This window comes from Mirounga angustirostris, unplaced genomic scaffold (assembly GCF_029215605.1).
Source record: "Mirounga angustirostris isolate CCGP_5_RB_7025 unplaced genomic scaffold, mMirAng1.0.hap1 SCAF_1, whole genome shotgun sequence".
Classification (NCBI taxonomy): Eukaryota; Metazoa; Chordata; class Mammalia; order Carnivora; family Phocidae; genus Mirounga; species Mirounga angustirostris.
The window spans coordinates 54,017,901-54,042,025 of NW_026991709.1; the positions used below are offsets into that span (position 1 = coordinate 54,017,901).

At 37.4% G+C, this 24,125-nt stretch overlaps 1 protein-coding gene and 1 long non-coding RNA gene across 2 annotated transcripts in view; one reads left to right on the plus strand and one right to left on the minus strand.

The window, feature by feature from the left end:
* LOC123863360 (uncharacterized) overlaps positions 1 to 24,125 on the plus strand; it is a 121,818-nt gene that overhangs the window by 77,994 nt on the left and 19,699 nt on the right. The window contains exon 3 of the long non-coding RNA XR_006795543.2: positions 5,498 to 5,587. This is a non-coding gene — a long non-coding RNA (uncharacterized LOC123863360). The remainder of the gene's footprint in view (positions 1 to 5,497; positions 5,588 to 24,125) is intronic.
* Positions 2,920 to 24,125, minus strand: part of IFT57 (intraflagellar transport 57) — a 53,313-nt gene continuing 32,107 nt past the window's right edge. Inside the window, exons 7-11 of the mRNA XM_045902822.3 lie at positions 8,996 to 9,067; positions 7,810 to 7,941; positions 6,387 to 6,449; positions 4,429 to 4,495; positions 2,920 to 3,423 (exon numbers count right to left, since the gene is read on the minus strand). Of these exons, the coding sequence (XP_045758778.1) occupies positions 3,245 to 3,423; positions 4,429 to 4,495; positions 6,387 to 6,449; positions 7,810 to 7,941; positions 8,996 to 9,067 (513 nt within the window). The 3' untranslated portion in view covers positions 2,920 to 3,244. The remainder of the gene's footprint in view (positions 3,424 to 4,428; positions 4,496 to 6,386; positions 6,450 to 7,809; positions 7,942 to 8,995; positions 9,068 to 24,125) is intronic.

The window sequence follows — 24,125 nt, forward strand, 5'->3', positions numbered from 1 at the left end:
AGGAAACACACTCAAGCTATAGGTGAATCTGTTGAGATTTCAGGATGGGCCATAGTTTTGAACAAGGAGTGCAGACAGGAAGACCAGCCAGACCAGCCAGAGTCCAGGCAGTAAGTTCATTGGATTGAGGATATATGTTCATTGGTCAGGAGATAAATGTGGGTCTTCTAGAAATTAGGCATTTATGAGAAATCAGTCTCTCCGTTCCTAAATTCTGTTCTGAGGGCACATGGATGAGAGTCCCCATTTCCCATCCTCTGGTTCCATTTTAGACTGAAATCCTTTCACATATCCTTTGATGATTCTTGCCCGAAACAATTACTACTATGGTAATTGCCAGATGGCAATTTCTAAATGCAATATTCTTTTTACATTAGCTGTCATTCTCTTGTAAGGAAGACCTCGCTCTTCTTCCACTGATTCACTTATTTCGTCAACATTAAAAATAAAATACGCAGTTATTTTACTAGCAAATTAGTTTATTCAGAAATAGCAGAGGCATTGCAATATGGGACACGCAAGCTATGGTGAACCGTAGGCAAATCAGAAGGGACAAAGGGAAAGTCAGCTTTTATGAGGTTTGAGGAGGAAATTGGGGAGGGTTGTTTTGAACAAAAGTTCATGGGAGAAGAGCAAGAGTTTAAGGTTGTGGCAGTTTCTCATTGGCTGCAAGCGATGGTTAGTGCTTTGTTGCGGCGGGGAGGGAGCTTCCTTTTTTTCTGAAAAGCAGAAAATGAAATTCTATATGAAAAATGTCTTTCCTTGTCAAGATAATTCTTATCTTCCTTCTCTCTGCTGGTTATGCAGGCTGCAACAAGTGGTACGTGCGTGAGCGCTCCCCGTCAGGCTGACTCCATTATTTTAAGTGATGTGTCCTTCATTAATTTTCACAATTTCTATCTGTATGGGCTCACGGTTTCTTGTTTTATTCATTACTATCATTATTTATTTTAATGTTCAGTTGTCCCAGATGGGCTGGTGGGACGCCCCTCAATCTGCCTGTGTCCTTTAGCCATTTTCCCATCATTCTTTGAGCACTTCTTTGCTTTCTGACAGAAAGGGATATTCCTGCTCATATTGTGCTTTTCCTGCCCCAGCCCAGGAATCAGTCATTCTTCTAAGAAGCCTGTTTTTGTTTTAAGTAGAAAATTTTAAAACCAAGAACTGAATGTGAGGCATTCTCACTGTTACTGCGCTGTCACCACTTCTAGGCCCTCTTAGAGGACAGAAAGAGTAAATACATGCGTGGGTGTGTACGTGGGTTTCTACATACTTACTTATTTCTGTTAATCCGTATGTATTAAAAAACCATGTGTCTACTGATGCTTCCAATTCCAACCCAGTACCACAGAGGGGGAAAAACATCATTTACAATTACTATCTTGAAACTGCGTCAAAACTCATAGACTTGAAGTCGTTAAATTTGCCATGCTGTACAATAGGAACTATGAGACATTCTGGAACTGGGTAATGCCAGTCATCCACCCATCATCTTAGAAACTCATGCTCGGTGTGCTAGGTACTTGGCTAGAAATATGGAAATGAAAAAGACTTTCTCCCTTTTCTCAAGCAGCTCAGTCTATGAGAGAGGGTAGGAGAAAATAGATAATTACCATGCAGTACAATAAATTCTGTATTAGAGGTATTCAATGTTCTATGGGAACAGAGAAGGGGGGTACCTAGGCCAAACTGAGTAAACTAGATTGCTTCAGAGAAGAAAATAAAAACAGGTCGCCCACACTACTTGCTGTTAGAGTTCTTAGATTACTGCATGTTTACACAAAGTGAAGAGTGTACCTTTCTTCTGAGCAAAAGTACACTTTATGGAGAGTTCTAATTTATCTAGAAGAGTTCTCTGCACTGATTGAATTCATCAAAAATCTGCAGCCATGACAATATCTAGGCAGGTAAGTTCCAAGGGAATCAGTGTTCGCTTGTGACACCCAAGTTGGGGTTTCCCCTCTTTCTTCCAGGCCCTGGTCAATGGCCATAAAATAAGGGAAGAGTAGGTTTTGATTTTTTCAACTGCCTATATCCCAAAGTAAATGAACTGACTTATTTGCCATTACATTTATTGGCACCTTCTTGAGCCAGAGAATAGTTTACACATCCTGACTTTCTTCTATCTAAACTTAAACTCAAGAAGAGGATGAAGGAGAGAAGAAGATTTGTGTGCATGTGTCATCTCTGAAGTAAAGTCAGAGGCAGAAAATTGGGGAGAGAAAATATTAGGATAAAAATTGAGAAGGATTTTATTATTTTTGTTGTCATATATATAGTATTCTTATCAAATTTACCTCTAGATTTCTTCTTCTTCTTTTTAAAACATAAATGGGGGCTATCTTCTGGTTTGTGCTCTCTTTGCCAGTTTCCCCAGTTGTTAAGTCTGCTCACTCTAATATTGTTTATTTCACCAATTTAGAAGTCCCAGACTAGAAAGTTGCTCAGTACGATGTGCAAGTAAAGATCACCAGAACCAGGAGCCTGATCTTCACATGTCTTGCTATCTCCCATTCTGCTGCTTTAGTACAGAAAAAAGTAGAACTAAGACATATAATTATGCCTTTTTTGTCACTACAGAGTCAAACATGACTGAAATGTTTGTTTGTTTATTAGGTGGCCTTACATCAGAGAAGATATAAAATCATTCGGGTCATGAAATACTCCTGATAAATAATAAACTTCAAATGTTAATAAGGACACTGGAGTTTTTTCGTATGCTTTTTAAAAGAAATGTAATTTTAGGTAACCATAAAGCTGAGGCAAAGGTAGTTTGGGTTCTTAAAAAGAATCCCCAGCCCTCATTAGCTGCCGCCGGGTGCAGAAGCACCTGTGCTCACTGCGGAGGTGGATCAAACTGAAGGTGCCAGGCTTGTGTCAAAGGTCCGTGTCGCTTGTGAGACCCAGCAGCAGGAGTCCCTGCAGAAAGCATGGGTCGTACACACTGGCTTGCACAAGGAACAATAAGAAAAATATGCCACCGGGTGGGGGTTTTAACATCTGCAATGATTAGTGAAAACTTCTTTGAAAGTGAGAGTTTTTAATTACTTTATTGTATAGTAGATTCAATTTAAAGGCTTTAACCATCCATAAACACCATGATACAATATGTATGTGTATATATGTAAAAAAAATACCCACTGAACATGCTTTAAGAGGTGTAATTGTGTTTTGAAATCTTGCCACATGAAATATACTTTGATACAAAAAAACAACTAATCAGAAGCATGAAAAACAGTATGTTTTAATAAGAGCCTATTGCAGATTCTGGAATGATTGTTGCATGCATGTCCCTAGTCATGTTGGACTTCTCCTTCAGTTTTGATTGGAGTAATGTGTGTTCCACAACACCAATTCTGATGTCCATCTGAACGGTTTCTTGCTTCAGCTTTGTTAAGCTCTGTTTAATCTTTACCAAGGGAGCTGCAGAATGAAAATAACATGCAATAAAAATGTTCATTTGGAGTATCAGTGTATTACAGAATTGTATGACATTCTCCTCACTTTGTCTTAAGCCAAAAATAGGGTTAAAAACACCGCCAACAACATACTGACATTCACACAGTTTTGCTGTGGTATTTTAAACACCTGAGATTTAGGATGGGAAATGACGCAGCATTTGATACTGAGGTTGAATTTCCTTCCTTTTCTCGGGGAAGAGTTACTAAAGGGGTATTTAAGGATGTCTTTAATAAGTTTTATGGGCTAGAATATTTGTCTGAAGGGAAGGGGATACAATGTGAGAAAAGAAGGAAGAAAGAATTACCTGAGAGGTAGAGATAATGGGCTCATTCAAACATACTGCAAAACCTCTAAATGCCCTCTTTTGAACGATCACTCAGTATATATCATCAGAACTCTGGAAAATCTTTCTAGAACACAGAAGGGCCTTAGACAGTAAACCAGGGCCCTGCCAAAGTAACTAGCTCACGATGGAGCATGATTACTAGAGAATTAGTAATTCTTCTCTATTTGACCCCTCTGCCCAGTCAGGCCCACTGTGGGGAGAGGAAGAAAAACAAAGGTCATCCCATCGCTGTCTTCATGCCATTTGGGCACACACTTAGTGCTCTTTTGCACATAAAATGGAATAATGAAGCTCCTTTGATGAAAACAGAAAATACTATTTTTTGAAAATTGGAATAACAAAGTGTATACTTAAGTATTTCCCACTCTATCTCTGAATCAACTCAGTTTGAATCAAAAAATCCTAAATAAGGGTAAAAAAAAGTATGACTCTCCTCAGCTGACTGATGAGGAAAACGGTACATGGATTATCAGACATCATTTTTGCACCATGTACCTACCTCTCCTCAAATTCATTTTAAAAAGCAGACTCCCAATTTATTAATCGTATTTTGTTAAATAGATTTCTTGAGAAATACTCTCCTCTTGCTCGTTTTCCCCGTGGGAGAAGCGTGTACTCACCACCATCAGTCATGCTGCTGCCTTTTTCTTCCATTTCTTGCTTTACCTTCTCTAGTTCTTCCGTCACCTTTAATTTAAAAAAAAGAAGTTTTCATGAGCTCTGGATTTTAATAAACTTTCACAATTATTGAATGATGTAGTACGAAAATTTATATAATACATCTGTAAAGGGACACAAAAATATTAGGAGTGTTCTGGACATAATCTGAATAATAAGATAAAGTAGGCAGATACACAAAGGTTTTTGTCTTCTGAGAGTGCTCCTAACATTAAACTTCACCAAATGACGTTCTCAGGCTGTCACATGACAATAAAAAAAACCGATCTAAGTTGTGGTTTTAGGCCCCAGACACGCAAACCTTGCAGTTACCTCCTAGCAGCTACCGTGCCAGTCCTTTCTGGTTTTTTTAGAGAAGGGCGAGTGGGGCTGGGGGTGGGGAGGGGCAGACAAGGAGGGAGAGAATCTTAAGCAGACTCCACGCCTGATGCGGGGCTCCGTCTCACCACCCTCTGATCATGACCTGAGCCGAAATCAGGAGGAGGCCGCCCAACCGATGGAGCCACCTGGGCGCCCCAACCATGCCAGTCTTTAATAATGAGTCATTAATTAAAACCATATACACATCCTGAGAAGATTTTGCATTTCTAAGGCTTACTAGGTATCTTTCTTAATATTATAGTTTTATAAGAGAAACTATAATATTATAGTTTTATAAGAGAAACCATCTTTTCCTCTATAGGATGCTAAAAATAATGTTTATACCATATGGCTGTACATAAAAATATTCCAACTGCTCTATCCAAACCATGAACTCCAAGAGGCATATTGTGCTGTCACATTGGCTCCTGTCTGTACTCTACATCATACTCAAAATTATACTACTACAGCCTCTATTAGCAAAATTCCAACCTAGCATATTATCTTTGAAAAATCAAAAAATTTTTATATGACCTAGAACTAAGCCATAATTATCGTAACTTAGTAGGCTTTATTTTTATCATACTGGTGAGTAAAAACTTCCTTGGGAATAAAGTGCTCATCCAAGTAAAGCAAATTAATTTTTTTTAGGCACCTGCTATGTTACAACTGGGGATAACGACCTCCTCCAAAAGAACTAAATGGGCCCCTGGACTCCCTTCAAGTGTTAATTTACCTAACGTAAGTGAGCACTTTACTTCTACATAACATTCTATTTGCCTAGAAGCACCACAGGGTTAGGGTCTAAATATTTCTGAAGTTAAACTTTCAGTATTCTAAAATAACTATGCCTCAAATAATCTCTATAAAAGAAGCTTAATTCTATTATATAGAAAAAGTCTGGGACAATTACCGAAGATAATCTTGTACATTGGCTATTGACCTTGTTGTAAGATTTTTTTTTTTCTCTCAGCTCTTCAGTAAAAAATTGGAATATATATTAGATCTTACCCTCTTGCCTGATGATGAAAATCAATACAACACTATATGCAAATATTTCAGAAGTTCCCAGAGGGAAAGGGTTACAAGCCACTTCCAGTTTGTGGACAGAGAAATACTCAGGCTCACATACATCAGCAGCAATCACGAAAAACAAATCTTACATCTTACAGACTAACATTAAAATTTGTATAAGACATTTAAGCCAGTGCTTTACCTACTCTTCTATATATTAATCATAATTATTAGGTTTTTAAAAAGATTAAGGAAGGTTATAAATGTGCTAATATTATCAGCAGGTTCTATGTTGAATTTAATAAAACAACTTCAGGCATTTTGTGGACACAAACAGTATATACATACATAATTGGTTCATTGATAAGAAAACTAGGGACTGCCTCCTAGGGAAAAGCACGTAAAGCCCCGGGGAGCGGTGACTGAGGTCAACAAGGCCCGGCTGTAGCTGTATCGAGCCGCCCACGGCTCGGCGCAGCCCGGGCTCAGCCCACATTGAGAGAAAGAGTAAGAGCACAGCGTGTACCTCAGACAGGAGCCTGGTCCTCTCCGTCACTCCGCCGTTACCCTGCTGGTAGCGCTCCCTCGCCTAAGGGAGGAAACATTTTGTTTAATGACAAATTCAAAACAGAAGCAGATTACTTAAATGTGACCTCTTTGTGTTTGCAGTTTCTGCGTATCATTTTATGACAACCCCCCCTCCTCATTTGTGAACACATTTGTGAAAGTGACATTTAACTGTAGCTGTTTTATGTCCCTAATAGGCACCATGTATTTAAACGAAGGCACTATAAAATGATAAACTACCTTAACCTTCATATACTGACTGTGTAACTCACATGGGCATGGCTCACAATAAAAACTGTCCTCAGCTGTTCCTACACGGTTTAGGAGAGTAGCTCTTGGTCGATCTAATTTGCATGCTATGCAGAGAAAACCAGTTCTAAAAAATCAATCATAATAGAGCATCAGGATGAGTAATTAATAAGGATTAACAAATGGGTATGACAGTATGGAATATGTTCTTGGGAACTAATCTAACAATTATTTAATATCAATGTTTGACAGATACACAGTGGTTTTCATCAGAGACTTTTACAGCATTTTGAGAGTAAAAACATCCATGAGTAGATGTGTATATGAGAGAATAATTTGTTAAATAAATGACATAATAAAAAAGTGAAGATTATTTTCTGTTTGGTCTTTGAGAACTTCTGGAAGTACAGAGGTGTCTCAAGTTTATTTCCATTTTTTTCTGTTCTTGCAACCTTGTTCGCTAAAAGAAAAAAAAAAGTCTTCAAGTGACATTTGCAAGTGTTCTCACTAGTCTTCCTCAGCGTCAGGAGAGAGGGGGCATAACTCCCAAGGAAAGCCTTGAGATCCCCACTGGGGTACAAAGAACTGCTGCTTTCAAAGGCTGAAGGTTTTATTTTGTTGTTGTTGAAATTCTAAAACCTTGAAGGGATTAAAAAATTTGCGCACTAAATTAATTAAACTGCTTGTCTTTGAACGTGTCTTGCTTTCATATTCCTTATTATGGGGCTGTAAGCCATTAAGGCCATGATGTCTTTTCCCTCTGACACATGTAAATGCATACTATTCTTTTTCCTCCTACTCATAGGGTAAGTTAACAGCAGCCTTAGAAACAAAACCAGGTGTCCTGACACTCTGTTCCTGTTCTAAGCAATGTTCCCCAACAGTACAGGCCTTCATTTATTTAAATCAAAAGAAGAAATGCATTTCAAGACTTCTAGAGGATAATTTCTATTACATGTAACATGGAGATGGCAAGTTCCACCGCCTCACGTGGCTTCCTCAAGTGGGCAGAGAATCCATGTGTTGCTGTTTGTGAAAAGCACTTCATGATTCTCAAATGCACAGTGCTGTGTCATGTTTGGGAATTAGGGTCATTAACTGAAATAAATCCCTGGATATCATTCCTAAGTTACCTCACTCAGTTGGGCTTGAGCTGCACGATATTCTTGAACCAAGTGCTCAAGCTGGTTGTTGATGTACTTTTCTCGGCTGCCGATCTTTTCCAGAGTCCTACTAATTTCATTATGAAGTTTATCCAAAAATCCCTAGAAATTCCATAGGATTTTAGTAGGTAAAAGAATTCACAAATATATTTTTCAAAAATAGTCTAAAACGGACTAAATCTCCTTCAATTCATCCCACAAATTCTCAACCACTTGTGAAAAAGAAGATAGCTTGAAATTTTCAATAGCAAAAGAAGTCTGTAATGAGAAATATTTTAGTCACACTTGGCAGAATGTTAAAATAAAAAAAGCACCTGGTAGTGTTAGTCAATTCATTAATCCTTATGCATATCCAAATTGTATATGAGTGGAATTTGCTTTATATAAAGTTCGGAATCAAAGTAGGTAACAGAATAACATGACTTTCTTGTAGCACAGTTCAAAGATGACTAGAATATTCCCGTTGGAGGTAAGTCATTAAATTTATAGCTCTAGCCTGGGACCTGTAACTTCTCATTCCAACTTTGCTTCCTTGTGGCATCCTCCAAAAAGTCCTTATTTCTGTCAGAGCAGCAAGCTTGGGGAAGTTGTAGGTTCTAAGCCTTGCTGGCCTGGTACTTTTATCCCTGGGGATTCAGAAAGAAAAGAATGATGAAATGTTTCTCTAATATGTAACATGTAATATATTAGAGAAACATAATATATATAGATACATTAGATTATCTATCTATATATATATTAGAGAAATATTTCATTACTTCCTTTCTGAATATATTGTATAATTATATATATATTGCATATATATTAAACAATATACATATGTATATATACAACTGTATATATATTATACAATATACATAATGTATACAATTTATATATTGTATAATTTGTATACATATACATACTATACAACTGTATAGTATGTATATTAGAGATATATATCTCTCTATATATTAGGTATATATTATACTGCTTTGATTAGAAAGTTACCCTTCTTTAGTTAAAGTGTTAGGGCTGTTGAAATATAATATGGTACATTCAATCTGTAAGTTCCTCAAAGGCAAGGATTGCATCTTTTTTTTTTTAATGTTCTCCTTTAACAGGTGTTCAACAGATGGGTAAATGTACATTGATTCACCTGAAGTAATTCACATACCTTGGTCTCCTTTAGAGCAGATTCTATTCCACTTTTGTGTTGGTGCATTTGGTCAACGTGGATTCTCCAATCCTATAGGCATAAGAGCATATAGGAACAAGTAAAATATACATTTCCTTCTTTCCTCTACTTTTTTGAAGTTGTATCCTTTATTTTAATTACTTTGGTTGCTGCCCTATTTCAGGTAGGAAAGTCCTATATATAGCTTGCAATCAGATTATAAAGAAATATGTATAGAGCACTTTAGGATTAAAGGTTCTAAATAAATGTAAATTATTTTATGTGTTCACAGAGTGATGTCTGACAATTTGAATATAAATTATTCCTGCACTGCTGGTGGTTAATATTTATGACTACCCATCAAAATGAAAAAAAAAAAAATCTAATTACTAGAAAAGAAATACTTGTTTAAATAGTAACAATCGCCAGAAGCAACTCTGAAATCAAGTATCATATATCAAGTATTAGTTTGTCCCCTGAAAATTAAGATGGGGCCCTTTTTTTCGGAAGATGTCTCCTTCTTAAAAAAGGAAATCTATATGGATTATTAGAGTTCATATATTTTGAGATATATCGCATTACTATTAGGCTGACCCAAATCAGTGTGCATATTTGAAATCTATGCCAACATTTTAATTTCTTACAAGATATCTTCAAAATCTTTTGGTTTACATTACTAAAGGTAACAATTTTAAGACTGGAGAAATACCCACGATGAGAAAAAATATTATGGTAAGTTGAAGTGATGGAAGCAGGATACTCCTCAATTATACATATCTGTTTGCATACCCTGATGCTCTACTTTGCTATCTACACTATTCTGTGAAGAGAAAAATATACTGTGAATTGTCCTCTTCTACCGATTTCTTAACTTTGAAACATGGGCTAGTGACTATAGGGGAAAAAAATCCTGGGGTACATCACACATACCAATGATAAAATTACAATATATTAAAGAACCTCAAAGAGCATCTAGTCTCACCTTTATCATTTCACAGATAAGCAAAAAGAGGCCCAGTGACAGAAAGGGGCACACTCAAAGCCACTCTGGTAGTGGTGCACCTGGATCAGAAGCCAAACGTATTAATTCCCACAGAATAGATTCTGGCAGGTCAGAGTTAATAAAAGGAGCAACCTGCTACTTGACACCAGGGAAGGTGCTAGAGCAGAGAACAAATCAGCACTTCCCTTTGTCCATAAGCATTTTTCCTGTCTCATGAGCAAAAAATATCTCAGAATATGAGAGCTGGGAAGGACCTTAAAGATCATCTACTCATCCATTTAACAGTCATCTGGTGCAACATTTTCATTTTACAGTTGAGGGGACTGTGCATCACCTGTGACTATGACTAGACAGGTTTGGCAAGGAAATAGGCCTCTCCAACTCAGCCAGTCAACACTGGAACGGGGAGGAGAGGTGACTGGCTGGCCTGCTGCAACTGGACCAAATATGGTTAAGCCTCAAAATGGAAACCTGTTTAAGCCCAAGCAAGCATCTTTATGAAAGAAAATGAACGTAATAGGTATCATTATATTAGTAATTTTTCCAAAACAGTACTCGTCCAGCCTGATTCCAAAAAAAATTTTATAAGCTTAATAAACACCAAGTATTTCTACAGTCTCTGTGTCTGTAGATATATGCATGTATAAACACACACATTATATATACATATACTTTATATAGATATCCTTTTATTTATAGTAATCGGTGTTTTAATATAGTTTGTGTTCTGCTTTTTTCTACCCAGCATTATCCTTTACCCAGCAAATGTAAAAACTCTACTTTTTCATGTTCTGATAAAATATTTCTAGAGAATTAAACATGCCTGACTCATCTACGTATAACTATGATAACTTACATTGATGTTAAACTCGGAGGAACTGGCACTGCAGTGCAAGCTTGAAGCATGAGTGGCATTTCAACAGGCTGGAAAGGAGTGGGAGAGGAAGGGTATTTTAGGCTGAGGGAGTAACAGGAACAAGAAAAAAACCGGAAAATATATAGGGAACAAGAGCCCAGGCTGGCTGGAATATAAAACACAAAGTTTTTGGGGTGGGGTAGGGTGGGGTGGGGCAGGTCGGGGAGGGGTGGGGTGGAGAGGATGAATCATGAAGAAGCAAAGCTGGAGAGGTAGGTTAAGTTAGACGGAGGGCTTTCACTGAGGAATGTGCATTTTATCATGTGGACAATGGAGAGCTATTCAAGATTTTTGGTTTCAGTTTTAGGATAAATTTGTGTTTTGAGAAAGTTAACAGAGAAGAACTAGAAGGCCAGAAAGAATTAGAAAGGCAAGAGACTGAAGGCAGGTAGGCAACCAGTTACGAGGCTGTGTAATGGTCCGCGTGGTACATGAGCAGGGTTTGCGGTAGAGCAGTGCCTGTGAGAATGAAAGAGAAGGCATGGGCTCAAGGGACATCGGGGACACAGAACTCGCAGGACTTGAGGACTAAGGGCAAGTGCGGGCTGGCTGAAGTGGAGGTGGGGTAGCAGAGAGAAGTTGTCTTTAAGGTTTCTAGCCTTAGGAACTAAGATATTAGTATTATCAGTGTGAGAAGAACAGATTTCAGGGAGCCAGAAATACTGAGGAATTTAGTTTGGAACTTTTTAATATGATAACCCACTGGGACATATTTATGTATTCTTATTGCCTTTTAAAGTGGAAAGCTAATAATGATTTATAATTATCTGCCACATAAACCTGAATGTTTGTTTAATTAAAATCTAGATGGACACATTTCCTGATGTACAGTTATAAAAAAAAAAAAAAAGGCTTAAAAACGTTCTAACCTTTTAACCCAGCAATTTCACCTCTAGAAGTTATTCTCAAGGAAACATTTGGGGATACACACAAAGACGAATGTACAAGTTCTTGGTAAAACATCTCTGTAAATATTTAACTCTCTAAATATTTAACAGTAGAGGACAGTTTAAACGAATTTTGTAACATCCATTTCACTACTAAAAATAATGCAGTATGATACCATTTTTATAAAGCTCACAATGAAGCACAGCTCAATGATACGTTGTTTGGCGATATACACATATACGAAAACACTAAAACAAAAAAGGAAGAGGAAGAGGAGGAGGAGGGGGGAGAGGAAGAGGAAGAAGTGGAGGAAGAGGAAGCAGCAGCAGCAGCTAATGACAATACATAACATGCAAACGTGAGGACAGTGGTTCCCCACGGGAGGCCAAGGGCAGCAGCAGAATTACACAGGTAATTTCAAGGGCACGTAATGGTCTAGTTCTCAACTTGAGGAGTGGGTTCATGAGTGTTTGTTTTATTACTGGGCTTTATAATATATATGTATTGCCTATCGAAAGGTTAAATTCATGTTTTCAATAAAAACTTACCCAGCAAAAATGCACGTGAACAACATATAGTGAAGTGGAAAAACATTCCCCAAGGAATACACTATTATTGGTCCAATTTAGTAAAAACTAGTATTTGTGTATATTTGTATGTGTATGCATATATTAAGCCAGGAATTTGGATACCGATGTTTAGAATTTCTTATCCTTCCAAAATTTTCCAAATTTCCTACAAGACAATTTTTAATCATCACTTTAATCATCAGGGGGAAAAAAAGTCAAAAACCTCCTGGATGCCCAAGTAGTTCCTGAAAGGCATTTAATACAGTTACAGCAGAAAATATAAGTGATCATACTTGTAACATTTTAAAAACATGAATGTAAAAAGGCAAAATACATAGCTTTTAAAAAACTACAATGGAGATGGTTAAAAAGTTTACAAAGGTTTGTGGTAAGAATGAAGAAGTGATGAAGGACTTGATCCCCAAAATAAAACAGTAAAAGGAACTGTCCAACAATGCTAGCAATCCTTATATTGGTAGAGAATCCATTAGGTTACAACACACTTTTATACACCTTTCCTTATTAGAGACTCACAAAGGTTTGGAGTGCTAAGTCGATTTCTCAGCCCTTCTTTTTCACTTCTACCCTTCCCTGTAAGAGGGTTATGTGATTTGCAGGCCAGCTGTGGGAGGAGTATACTTCCCTGCCCCAGTGATGCTGGCCTTGGCCATGTGATTCTCTCTGGCCAGTGGAATAGCAGTGGGCATGGCCTAGGCCAGGCCTGTGCACACGCTGTAAGAGGCATCCATCAGCCCGCTTTCCCTTTCTCTCAGCCATGATAATAGGCATGCCCCACATCGGGGTTATACTTTCGGCCTGAGTCTGGGACTAAGAAACATGGAACACAGCAGGAGTAGAGCTGCCCCTGAATCACACATCAGCAGACCTGTGTCCTGAGTGAGGGTAAATGTGTTGTTATTACGATTATAAACCACTGTGATTTGGGCTTGTTTTCAATACAGAAAAACTGACTATGTATACAGATTGTATAGGAGGAAAACGAAAAATCAAGTAAGTTAAATGACCTTTCTCAAGTTTCATGTCTGGAAAATGGAAAGCACTCCCAAACCAGTGCATTTTCCACATACCATAGATTGCTTTTCTTTATGATAAAATGAAATACCGCAGAGTATCTAAGGTAAACCAAAATTTTTTTTTGTTACATATCAAGTGAGACCACACGGGCCTCTGGAGTTTACTGGTCACCTGTTCCAAAGTGCTCTAAGTGTGTTCATTAAGCTCATTTCTCCTCTCTATTGCAGTTGAGTTTTTCACTAATCCAGCACATTTCCTCTCTCCGAGGAAATGAGAAGACTAATAATGATGCAGTATATCTTCTTTAGACTTTCTATTTTTAAAAATCCTTTCATACAAAATCTCATATAATTCTGTCACTTTTGAGGTGGCTAGCAAAGGTACTCCTCCCCACTCCAAATTCTTTAGTGCCAAAGTATATCTCTCCCCCTTTCAAAAACTGAAGAATTGCGATGCATATCTGCAGATGGTGATTCACAGCATACCATAACGTCAAAATGTAGGAGATCCAGCTGCAGCTGTTAGGGTGACCAGCAAGACTACATGGAGCTCTGGGTTTTACTTCAACAGCACAACCCCTGAATGATTAACTTTACATATGATGCAGAGACACTTGGTTTGTCCGGATCTCCAACTCAATGCTTCAAGGTCCTCTCTGAAACTGCTGCGGAGAGAGAGACCGAAACACAAGCTGGGGATGGCAAATGGAACTTTTATCTGTGTATACGTTTCACTAATTTACAACTTGTAAAATGTCAAACTCTCGTTTTTTTTCCCCAAGTTTGAGCTTCTTTATGTGTGGAGAGGAGGAGAGCCAAAGGACTCTTGAGAGAACAAAGCTGAGGAAGGCACATTGGTGTATGCGGGGATGTTTTTTTCTGGGCTCAGGAAAAGTCCCTGCCAGAGCACAGCTGAGTCTCATAGTCCGTGGATCTAGTGGCACCTTTGCTCCAGCCCCCAAGAGTGGGAGCAGGGCCCCAAGGCTCGGATGTAATTTGAATTGCTCTCTATCACAAAAATGTTACTTCTGCCATCTACCCTCCCTTTTCCCTCTATTCTTACTGGTTCTCCCCCAACTGTGTCATGAATAATTACTAATGGAATCTTAATTTAATGTTCTGTTTTTGCAGTTGTGCTTTAGTGAATATGACAATATTTACGAGGGTTTTTATGGGCTCCCTGCATTTAAGGGGTCTCACTGCATTTTTCTCATCAGGCCTCTGTTCTACCCCTGAATTCACTTTCTCTGTGGGTTTTCAAGATTACTCTGGGGAGGAAATCTTGTGCCTCCATTTCACCGATTGGGTAACAAATTGAGGTGGTATGATTTTTTACCACGTCAATTACAAAAAGCCAAATGTCCTTTCTCTCACTTACAGATCTTCCATTACACCGACCTGCTTCTTTCATTTCCTTGCTTTGTCACCCAATTTTAATAAGGAATACAAGAAACTGACGATTTTCAATGCGAGTTTGCACATTAAATAAATGTTTCTTAGCTCAGTTGTTTTGCTAAAGCTTAGATGCTACAGGAGGTTTGCTGCTTCTAATCTGCTGTGGATGAACAGTCTGTTTTACCAACCTTGTTAGAATCATCTCTGAAACAACTATATGTAAGTTCCAAAGAAGGATTTATCAGACTCTCCTATAAATAAAATGCATGAGCTTTAGTACATAGTTTTTTGTGATTTCTATTTTGGCTACTTAGAAACCTTTTCTATTTCCTTCCTTGGTATAGAGTAGTTCCCCAATAGTCACATCCATTCTGAGATCCTCTTACATCTAATGATAGCTTCAATGTGAACATTCAAGGAATGTCTAGTATGTGTCAGGCACTATGTTAAGCTCTATCCAAACATCATCACATACAATTCTTTTAAAAACTCTCATTAGATGAGGAAATTGAGACGTAGCTCCTTTAAAGTAGACTGCCCAAGCTTACAGGCAAGTCAGCAGTAGAGCGTAAACTGGCAGAGACCACGATATCATGACTTATCATTTCCCTGATGAAATGCAGTGAAGTATAACTAAACATTTTAAGGGGGTAATGGTTAAAGGAGACTTTAGTTTCATCTGTAATATTTGAATATTTCCAAGAATATATTTATATATCAATTGTATAATTAAAAAAATGAATTTAAAAGTTTTAGGATAAACACATGCAATTAAAAACTTTCTCACAAAGAAATAGCCATACCCAGATGGCTTCATCGGTGAATTTTTCTCAAATATTTAAGGAATAACAACAACTTTATACAAATACCAGAGAACAGAACAGAAAAAAAAAAAAAAGGAGAGCAATTGCCAACTTGTTTTATGAGGCCTAGATAGCATTACACTAAAACCTGAAAAAGACACCTAAAAAACAAGAAAAATTACAAATCAGTATCTTTTGTAAACATAGATATAAAAATTCTCAACAAAATACCAGCAAATCGAATCCAGTAATATATAAAAAGGATAATATATCACGATTAAGTTGCATTTATTCCAAAATGCAAGCTTAGTTTAATACTCAAAAATCAATCAATATAATCCACCATAGCAAGAGAGGAAAAAAAAGAGGAAACAAATCATATGATCCTCTTAATAGATGAAGAAAAAAAATCATTTGAAAAAAATGTAACATCCATTCGTAGTAACTCTTAGCAAACTAGGAATAAAAAGGAAGCTCCTTAACCTAGTAAAGGATATTTATAAAAGTCAAAAAGTTAACATCATACTTAATGGTAAAATTGAAATATTGACAGCTTTCTCCCTGCTAATACCACTTATATCCAACATAGAGTTCTTAACCACTATATAAGGCAACATAAAAGAAATAAAAGGGATAAGGCTTGTAAAAGAAAGAAGATTGATGTTATTTGCAGATGATATAATTATATACACCGAGAATGCAAAACAACCTATAGGCCTATTGTTAGAATGAATAAGTGAATTTAGCATGTTTCCTGGAGACGTGTGTTTGTATATACACAGAACTGTATATTTTTTAAGATTTTATGTATTTGAAGGAGAGAGAGAGAGAGAATCTCCAGCACGGAACCCAATGCAGGGTTCGATCCTATGACCCTGAGATCATGACCTGAACTAAAATCAAGAGTCAGATGCTCAACCGACTGAGCCACCAGGTGCCCCCATAATTATTTTTATATACCAGCAATAGACAGAAAATAAAATCTAAAAAGATACCATTTTCAGTAGTATGAAAGAACAACAAATAGACTAGTGCAATAAAACAGAGTGTCCAAATACAGACCCACACATACATGCTCATTTTTTATGACAAAGCGGTGCACTGGTGAAAAGATAACCTTTTCAATAAACTGGGTCAGCTGCATACACACACACACACACACACACGTATGTATACCAAATAAATCTTGAGTTCTACCTCACACCATACATAAGAATCAATGCTAGATGAATCACAGAACTCAATACAAAAAGTAAAGCAATAAAGCTTCAAAAAGAAAACATAGGAGAATAACTTCATAGCACTGGGGTAAGCAATGATTCTTAAATAAAACATAAATATTAGCCATATTCCCTTCTCCCCAAAAAAGATCATTTGAGTATATTAAAATTAAAAATAAATTGTTTATCATAATATACCAATAAGAGTGAAAAGAAAAGCTAAAGAGTATGTATTTGCAATACATATACCTGACAAAGGACTCATATCCGGAGTATATAAAAATAATTTCTATAAATCAAAAGAAAACGCAGATAACCCAATAGCAAAAGACAAGAGGATATCCAAATGTCAAACATATGAAAAGGGGTTCAACTTCAGCAGTCGTCAGGGAAATGCAAATTAAAATGGCAATGAGACCATAACATATCTATTATGACAAAACTTAAAAAGATTCAATACTTAATGTTGATAAAGATGCGGAGCAACTGGAACTTTCATACCCTGCTGGGAGGAGTATAAATTTGTATAACCACCTTCAAACACTATTTGGCAGGGTCTGCTAAAACTGAACATAAGACCCTAAGACCTAGCAATTTCACCCTAGTAGAAATTCCGGTAGAAATGTGTACAGATGTTCACCAAAAGACATTTACAAGAATTTTCAAAGCAGTATTATTTATAATACTTTAAACAATTCACATAAGTCCAGATGTGGGCTACTCTGGAAGGGCATGTCCTGGGCTAGGAAGCTCTCTGCCATCAAAGGAGCAGACAGCTAGGGGTTGTCTGTTGACCACACTCTGTGGCTGGGCAGCAAGTCCTTGACTGTAAGGGGATCTGGGCAGTTCATCTCTGTTTCAGCCACAGGGAGAGAGACTTAGTTATTAAAATTATAACTACAGCTGCAGTGGTAGAGAGGTAGGGCCAAATGTGAGCGGCAGTCCAAAAGTGATCAGTCTCAAGATTTCAGTGTGGAATACTGATGTTCGTGTAACATGTTTAATGCCCCATCCATGGTCAATGATAAAATTCTTCGGAAATCTGATGGCAGGGAATCAGGTTAAGTGAAAAAAGCAGAGAAGACAGCTTGATAGAAGTGGCTGCATGTCTTAAGTTCACTGTAGCAAATGTTGCTGGGACAGGTCGATAATTCATCATGCTTTCAATGCAAGGAGAAGAGCAGCGGATTTCTCTCCTCCACCCACAACACTCCTTTCCCTAATAATAGAACATTATCTATATTCTCTTTTTGCCACTTTGCACAAGCGGTTTTGCAATCTCTTCTTCTTGTTCTACTTGTTAATTTGTAGCTTCACCATGGCTCACATTTGTGCACGTTTGTGTGTGTGTGTGTGTGAGAGAGAAAGAGAAGAGAGGTGAGAGAGATTGTCCATCAGTATTTTTTTCATGAGATTGAATTACTTTCTGAATGAAAAATGCCCATCAGGTTGTGAGGTAATCACAGAATGTGGCTTTCTGAATTTTTTAATGTGACCTTTTTCTTTCATTGCCAGCAGCTTAAAGTCTTCTGTGGTACACACTTGTCGTGTGAAAATAGGATTTTTCTTTGTAAGTGTTCAAAGAACTAAATATACGACTTAAGAGGGGCTGAGTATGTATGTGTGTGGTATATGTTGTATGTGTATATTTGTTGCAGGGAGTATGGGAATCCACTAGTGCTGGAAATTCGAGTTTCCTCAGGAAAGTTCTTGCTTTCTAGATATTCCCCTTGTTGTAGAGAAGAAGACAGTGTGCACAGAGGGTAAGCAAAGACTATCATAACGGGGCGCCTGGGTGGCTCAGTCGTTGAGCAGACGTCTGCCTTCGGCTCAGGTCATGATCCCAGGGTCCTGGGATCGAGCCCCGCATCGGGCTCCCTGCTCCGCGGGAAGCCTGCTTCTCCCTCTCCCACTCCCTCTGCTTGTGTTCCCTCTCTTGCTGTGTCTCTCTGTCAAATAAACAAAATCTTTAAAAAAAAAAAAAAAAGACTATCATAACAATCTCTAGTATTCTCACACCTGCCTGTAGCTGAATTGAAACTGGAGATCCATAATCTCTAAATAAAATACCTTGTTAGTTAAAGAATTACATTTCTAATTGTGTGCTCAAAGATGACCTTTACTGGGGCGCCTGGGCGGCTCAGTCGTTAAGCATCTGCCTTCGGCTCAGGTCATGATCTCAGGGTCCTGGGATCAAGCCCCGCATTGGGCTCCCTGCTCAGCGGGAGGCCTGCTTCTCCCTCTCCCACTCCCCTTGCTTGTGTTCCCTCTCTCGCTGTCTCTCTCTGTCAGATAAATAAAATCTTTAAAACAAAACAACAAAACAAAAAGATGACCTTTACTGACTACCATCTGTTACTAAAGTGTTTTCATATGTTGACTCTGACTTATTATTCGTGCTTACTCCATCCACACCCCTTTTATATGGCCACAGAAATCTCCCGAGTGAGGGTTTCTAGACTTTAGAAGGAGTTACAAGCTCAGAGAAGTGATCGGGCAAGGCAGACGGGGAGTGGGTGGGGGCCCTTCTGTGAAGGCAGGGGCACTCTTAGGCCAAGTGAGAATGTAATTATTTCACAGGATGCTGAGTAACCACGATGCATAGCCGGAAGAGAGAGCCTTGACAGTCCTGCTCAACTTCAAGAATCTACTAAACAAAACCTTGATCTCATACAATACTCAAAAAAAAAAAAAACAAAAACAAAACAAAACCTGAAAAAATAAATAGAGCCATCTGCATATTTGAAGAACCAAGAAACATAAGTCATTACCTTGGCATAAGGAAACAATCGAATATAATGGCATACAGGCTATGGGAGTAAAATCTGTCCACATATTAAGAAATTTAATAATAAAACACTGTGATAGTGAGAATTACTCTAATATCATTGATTGGAAAAATGAATCAAACCAATTAAAGAGTACATTTCATAGGAAGGTCCATATGACAAATGGTTTCTGTTTCAATTCATACTTTTACATTAAGTGATTTAAAGGAAACATTAAATCATACTTTGCAATAATGAAATATTTAGGCAGTCTAGAAATTTTAATTATAATCAATATATATTAATTCACTGCTCTCAATCACAAGTGTCTATTTGAGGTATATCTGCTGTGAGGCATTAGTAACTTCCCTCTGTAGTGTTTCTATAACATGCACTCTTTATTGGTTATTTCCTTAAAATCTGCTACCACTGTAGATGCTCTTTACTTAGAGTTGATGGTAATCTCTAAAGCAAAAACACTTGTTCTCCTATTTCGATCTGTGATAAATGAAACCTTTCCCCGATCCAGTGGAAACATTATCACACTCAGGGTAAACAGGAAGGAAGGCATCATCAACTATCTTTAAACAGAATATCCTGAATGTTCAACAAGACTGAGACAGAAGCAGCTAAAAATCGTTTCAGTTGCTTAAGGATGGCTGGGTTTTTCTCCACCCCTTTGCAGTAGTTTTACATATATAATTTTAAGCACACTATTCTTTTCCACAATCCTGATCTCTGTCCATGACCCATATGCTAAAAAGGAAAAAAAAAAAAAAGTTGACCAGCTTAAGAAAAAAAAAAAACAAAAAACAGTGAATAAAACTTTAAGTCCACAAAATAACACCATGCTTTAAAAATAACACAAAAATCCAAAGCAATACTCTGTTTTTTGTAGTCTCCTTTAAAGAACGCTTGCCTGTAAATGTCCATCAGTGAATATTTCCCCTCATTCTTTGAGACAACGTAGCAGTTGAGTAATCATGCAGGCTGCTCTAAAAATGTATGTGTGTCTAGTTAATTTAGGCAGTTTATTTTGATAGCATTCACCTCTTTTTGATTATAGCAGGTGTTTCAAGGATAAATTTGCCGAAAATTGTATTTTGTTTAAACAACAGCAGCATGTACATTTATGGCCTTACTATATTACAAAGCATTTATTGTCTGGCAGCAATAGATACAATTACAAACATTTGTGACAGTAATTGGAGCTATTGCTCCTGCATGGAGCCTCATGGAGACCAACTTATTGCCACCTGTATTTACATTTGTTACTGGTAATTGTGAAAGCTGATTTTTTTTTTTTTGGTGCCTTATTTTTTTTATTTATGTGAATATTTCTCAACAAAAGGTCTGTCTACCAGAAAATCTTAAAAAATTATAAATGTAGTTTCTCCATTATTCAAATAACAGGCAGAATCACATTTTAATGACTAATATATACATAAGCTGTATTCTTATATCCTAGCCCACAGAATATATTATACCTTTTTGCTCATGGATGCAAGAATCCTATCAATATAGCCTATCCAACAACCAGAGTACAAGTCTTAAGAAATGCTCTTTATTTCCAAACTATAACAATTCATAAATCCTTACAGGTCAGAAATACTTAGAAAGCTAAATTTTATTAACATTCTTCTTATACTGCATCCAAACACAGCAATGGCAGAAGGTCAAAGCAAGTTACTCTCTGCACTGTTTTGGAATGAGAAAAATACCCTCCCTCATCTTGCTTCCAGATACAGATTTGTCTATAACAGTAAAAAGAGAAAGCCTACTATTGTACATTTTCTGCAGGATTTGGCTTCCAGTTTGAACAGACTTAAATCTAATATAGTAATTCTGTGGTCCCTCCAGGTTCATTTAAATGGAATTCCACCTGCTGATTAATAAAGGCCTCTCTTCTGCCTCTTAGTTTTTAGCTCTCACAGTGACTAGAGAGCCCAAGGGCTCAAGACTATTGCAATGATTCCATCCTTAGCACAATGACTCTTGCAGAAAGGTTTCTTGCTGTGAATTACCCAAGGCAATACCTGTATGGTTTATTTACGTTAAAATAAAATCCAGTTTGGAGTTGAAATTTAAAGTTTAGGCTTCTTTTTACAACTACACCCTGAGAAAGTTAGACACTGAAAAATAGGTAAGGATGTAAAAAAGCAGTTCAGTGAATCAAAGGCTTGAAATAATTAGAAACACATGCTGTAGTACTTCCAAAGCCTTTAAAATATATATATAATCTCTTTATCTAAATTCTTGTAATGAACCTGAAGATTTACATAATGAGTAGGAGACATTTTGGAGGAATGAAGGGGGTGTACTTAGCCAACTATCTTTTAAAACAACAGAGCAGGAAACATTTAATTATAATTTGGAAAAAAAATCAATTTAAGTCATTAATCAAAATTTTAATTACAATATCCAGGGCATGAAAGCATGATAGAACATTTGTTCATTGCATTAAACACCTCCTATTAAATCATTATAATATACAATTGTTTAGGAATAAATACTGTATAATTGAGGAAAAGGGTCTATGTAAGGTTTAGTTGAAAACTGATTTCACACTTTCTGCTCTTCCTTATTTCTGGAGAACAGGGATAAATATTATTAATGTTTACTTGGTTTCTATTATGATAAAAGCCCTTGACTTGAAAAAAAAAAGTCATTCTCCTGATAAAGACTGATAAGACTGATCATTTTAAGAAGCCACTTTCCCTCGGTTCAATGGATGAAGCTGAGAGACTGAATATACGAATGCAGAACAATGTCCAGGCCATTATATAAAATAGAATTCTGATCTATTGGGACGTCTGGGTGGCTCAGTCCGTTAAGCGTCTGCCTTAGGCTCAGGTCACGATCCCAGGGTCCTGGGATCAAGTCCCACATCAGGCTCAACAGGGAGTCTGTTTCTTCCTCCGCCTGCCACTCCCCCTGCTTGTGCGCTCTCTCTCTGACAAATAAATAAATAAAATCTTAAAAAAAAAAAAAAAAATTCTGACCCACAATCTGCAGCAACTAGTCCAGGAAGTCAAACCATAACCTCTGAGTGAAATTGGCCAAAAAATGGTCAGGACTTAGTAACTGCTGGCTTCCCCAGTTTTTCTCCTCACCCACCTGCTTCCAGTGTACAACCAGCCAGACAAAGCCACATATCCTCTCCGAACCAGACACATAGGAGGCCCTGCTTCTCGTTAGCCTGCCTCCAAATCTCCAGTCATAACTGAACATTGCTGAAGGCTTCTCTTTCTCCCACTATAAATCGTTTAAATACTCCTGCCTGCCTTTAAGTCTCTGCCAAATGCAGACGATGGTGGCTAACTCCCTCGCTATAGCAAGCTCTAAATACATAGTCTTTGTTCTCATTTAGGTGATATCCTTTATTTCCACAAAGTCAAATGTAGGCTTGTTTTTTTAATAATAAAAAGAAAACTAAAAAAGATAGATTAATTTTCTTCGAGAAACAGCATTATTTAGTGATTCAAATTAATAAAAAATACAGAAAGTGAAATCTATATGAATGTGCAACCACGTCTTTTATTTCCTCAGAAATTATGGAACAGAATTCTTTGGCAGCTCAGTCTCAACTACCATTATTATTCCAGCCAGCAACTGTCAACTGGTTCACTTAAAAGTTTTAAAAAATTACTATTATGGAATTAAAGCTATTTCAATCATGAAGGAAAATATTATCTTTCAATAAATGTCACCAAGTACTTCCACCCTCCATAACCACTTGTTTCTCTAAAATGACTCACTGGCGGGTTTCATTTCTTGCTATTGGTCTGTATTCTCAGACCTTAGGGTCCTTATGCTTGCCCATATTCTAACCATCAATTGTTGCATGACTCTGTCCGGCCAGCCATTTTTCCACCAAGATCTTAGACCTCCTGGTTTGACCCAACCTGCTGAGCTTGGCTAAGCCATCTCTGCTATGTACCACTCAGCTAAAGTTATGGCTTGTAAGTTTTAAGGATGTGTGGAACTGCTCATGATGTACTACTATATTTTTAAAAACAGAGGTGTAATCTCAACTGTATACACATAAAAGCACACAGAAATAGTAGTCAACATATATTAAGTGATTCTTCTGGCACCATTCTAAGTGCTTAAGATAAGTCAATTCATTTAATCCCTTTAATAACTCTTTGAGGTAGGTTTTATAATGAACTCCATTGTACAGATGAGGAAACTGAGACAGAGTGGTTGAAACTTGCACACAGGGTCCAACAGCTAGCAAGTATTACAGCCAGGATTTGTACTCAAGCAACCGGGATTCAGAATTTGTGCTTTTAACCAGTATGGGATATTGTCACTAATGGAATAGGTAAGAACCTGGGTTGTAGGTTCAAATATCTGTCACTTGCTAGGCAAAAGCAAGTTACTTCACTTCACTGTGTTTCAGTCTCCACCCCTGCAATAAAAGGTAGCTGTATCTAACAGGGCAGTGGAAATGATGAAGTGAATTAATAATATGTGAAGTGTGTTAAGAACTGCACTTGGCACATAGTAAACACTTAGTGAATGTCAGTTA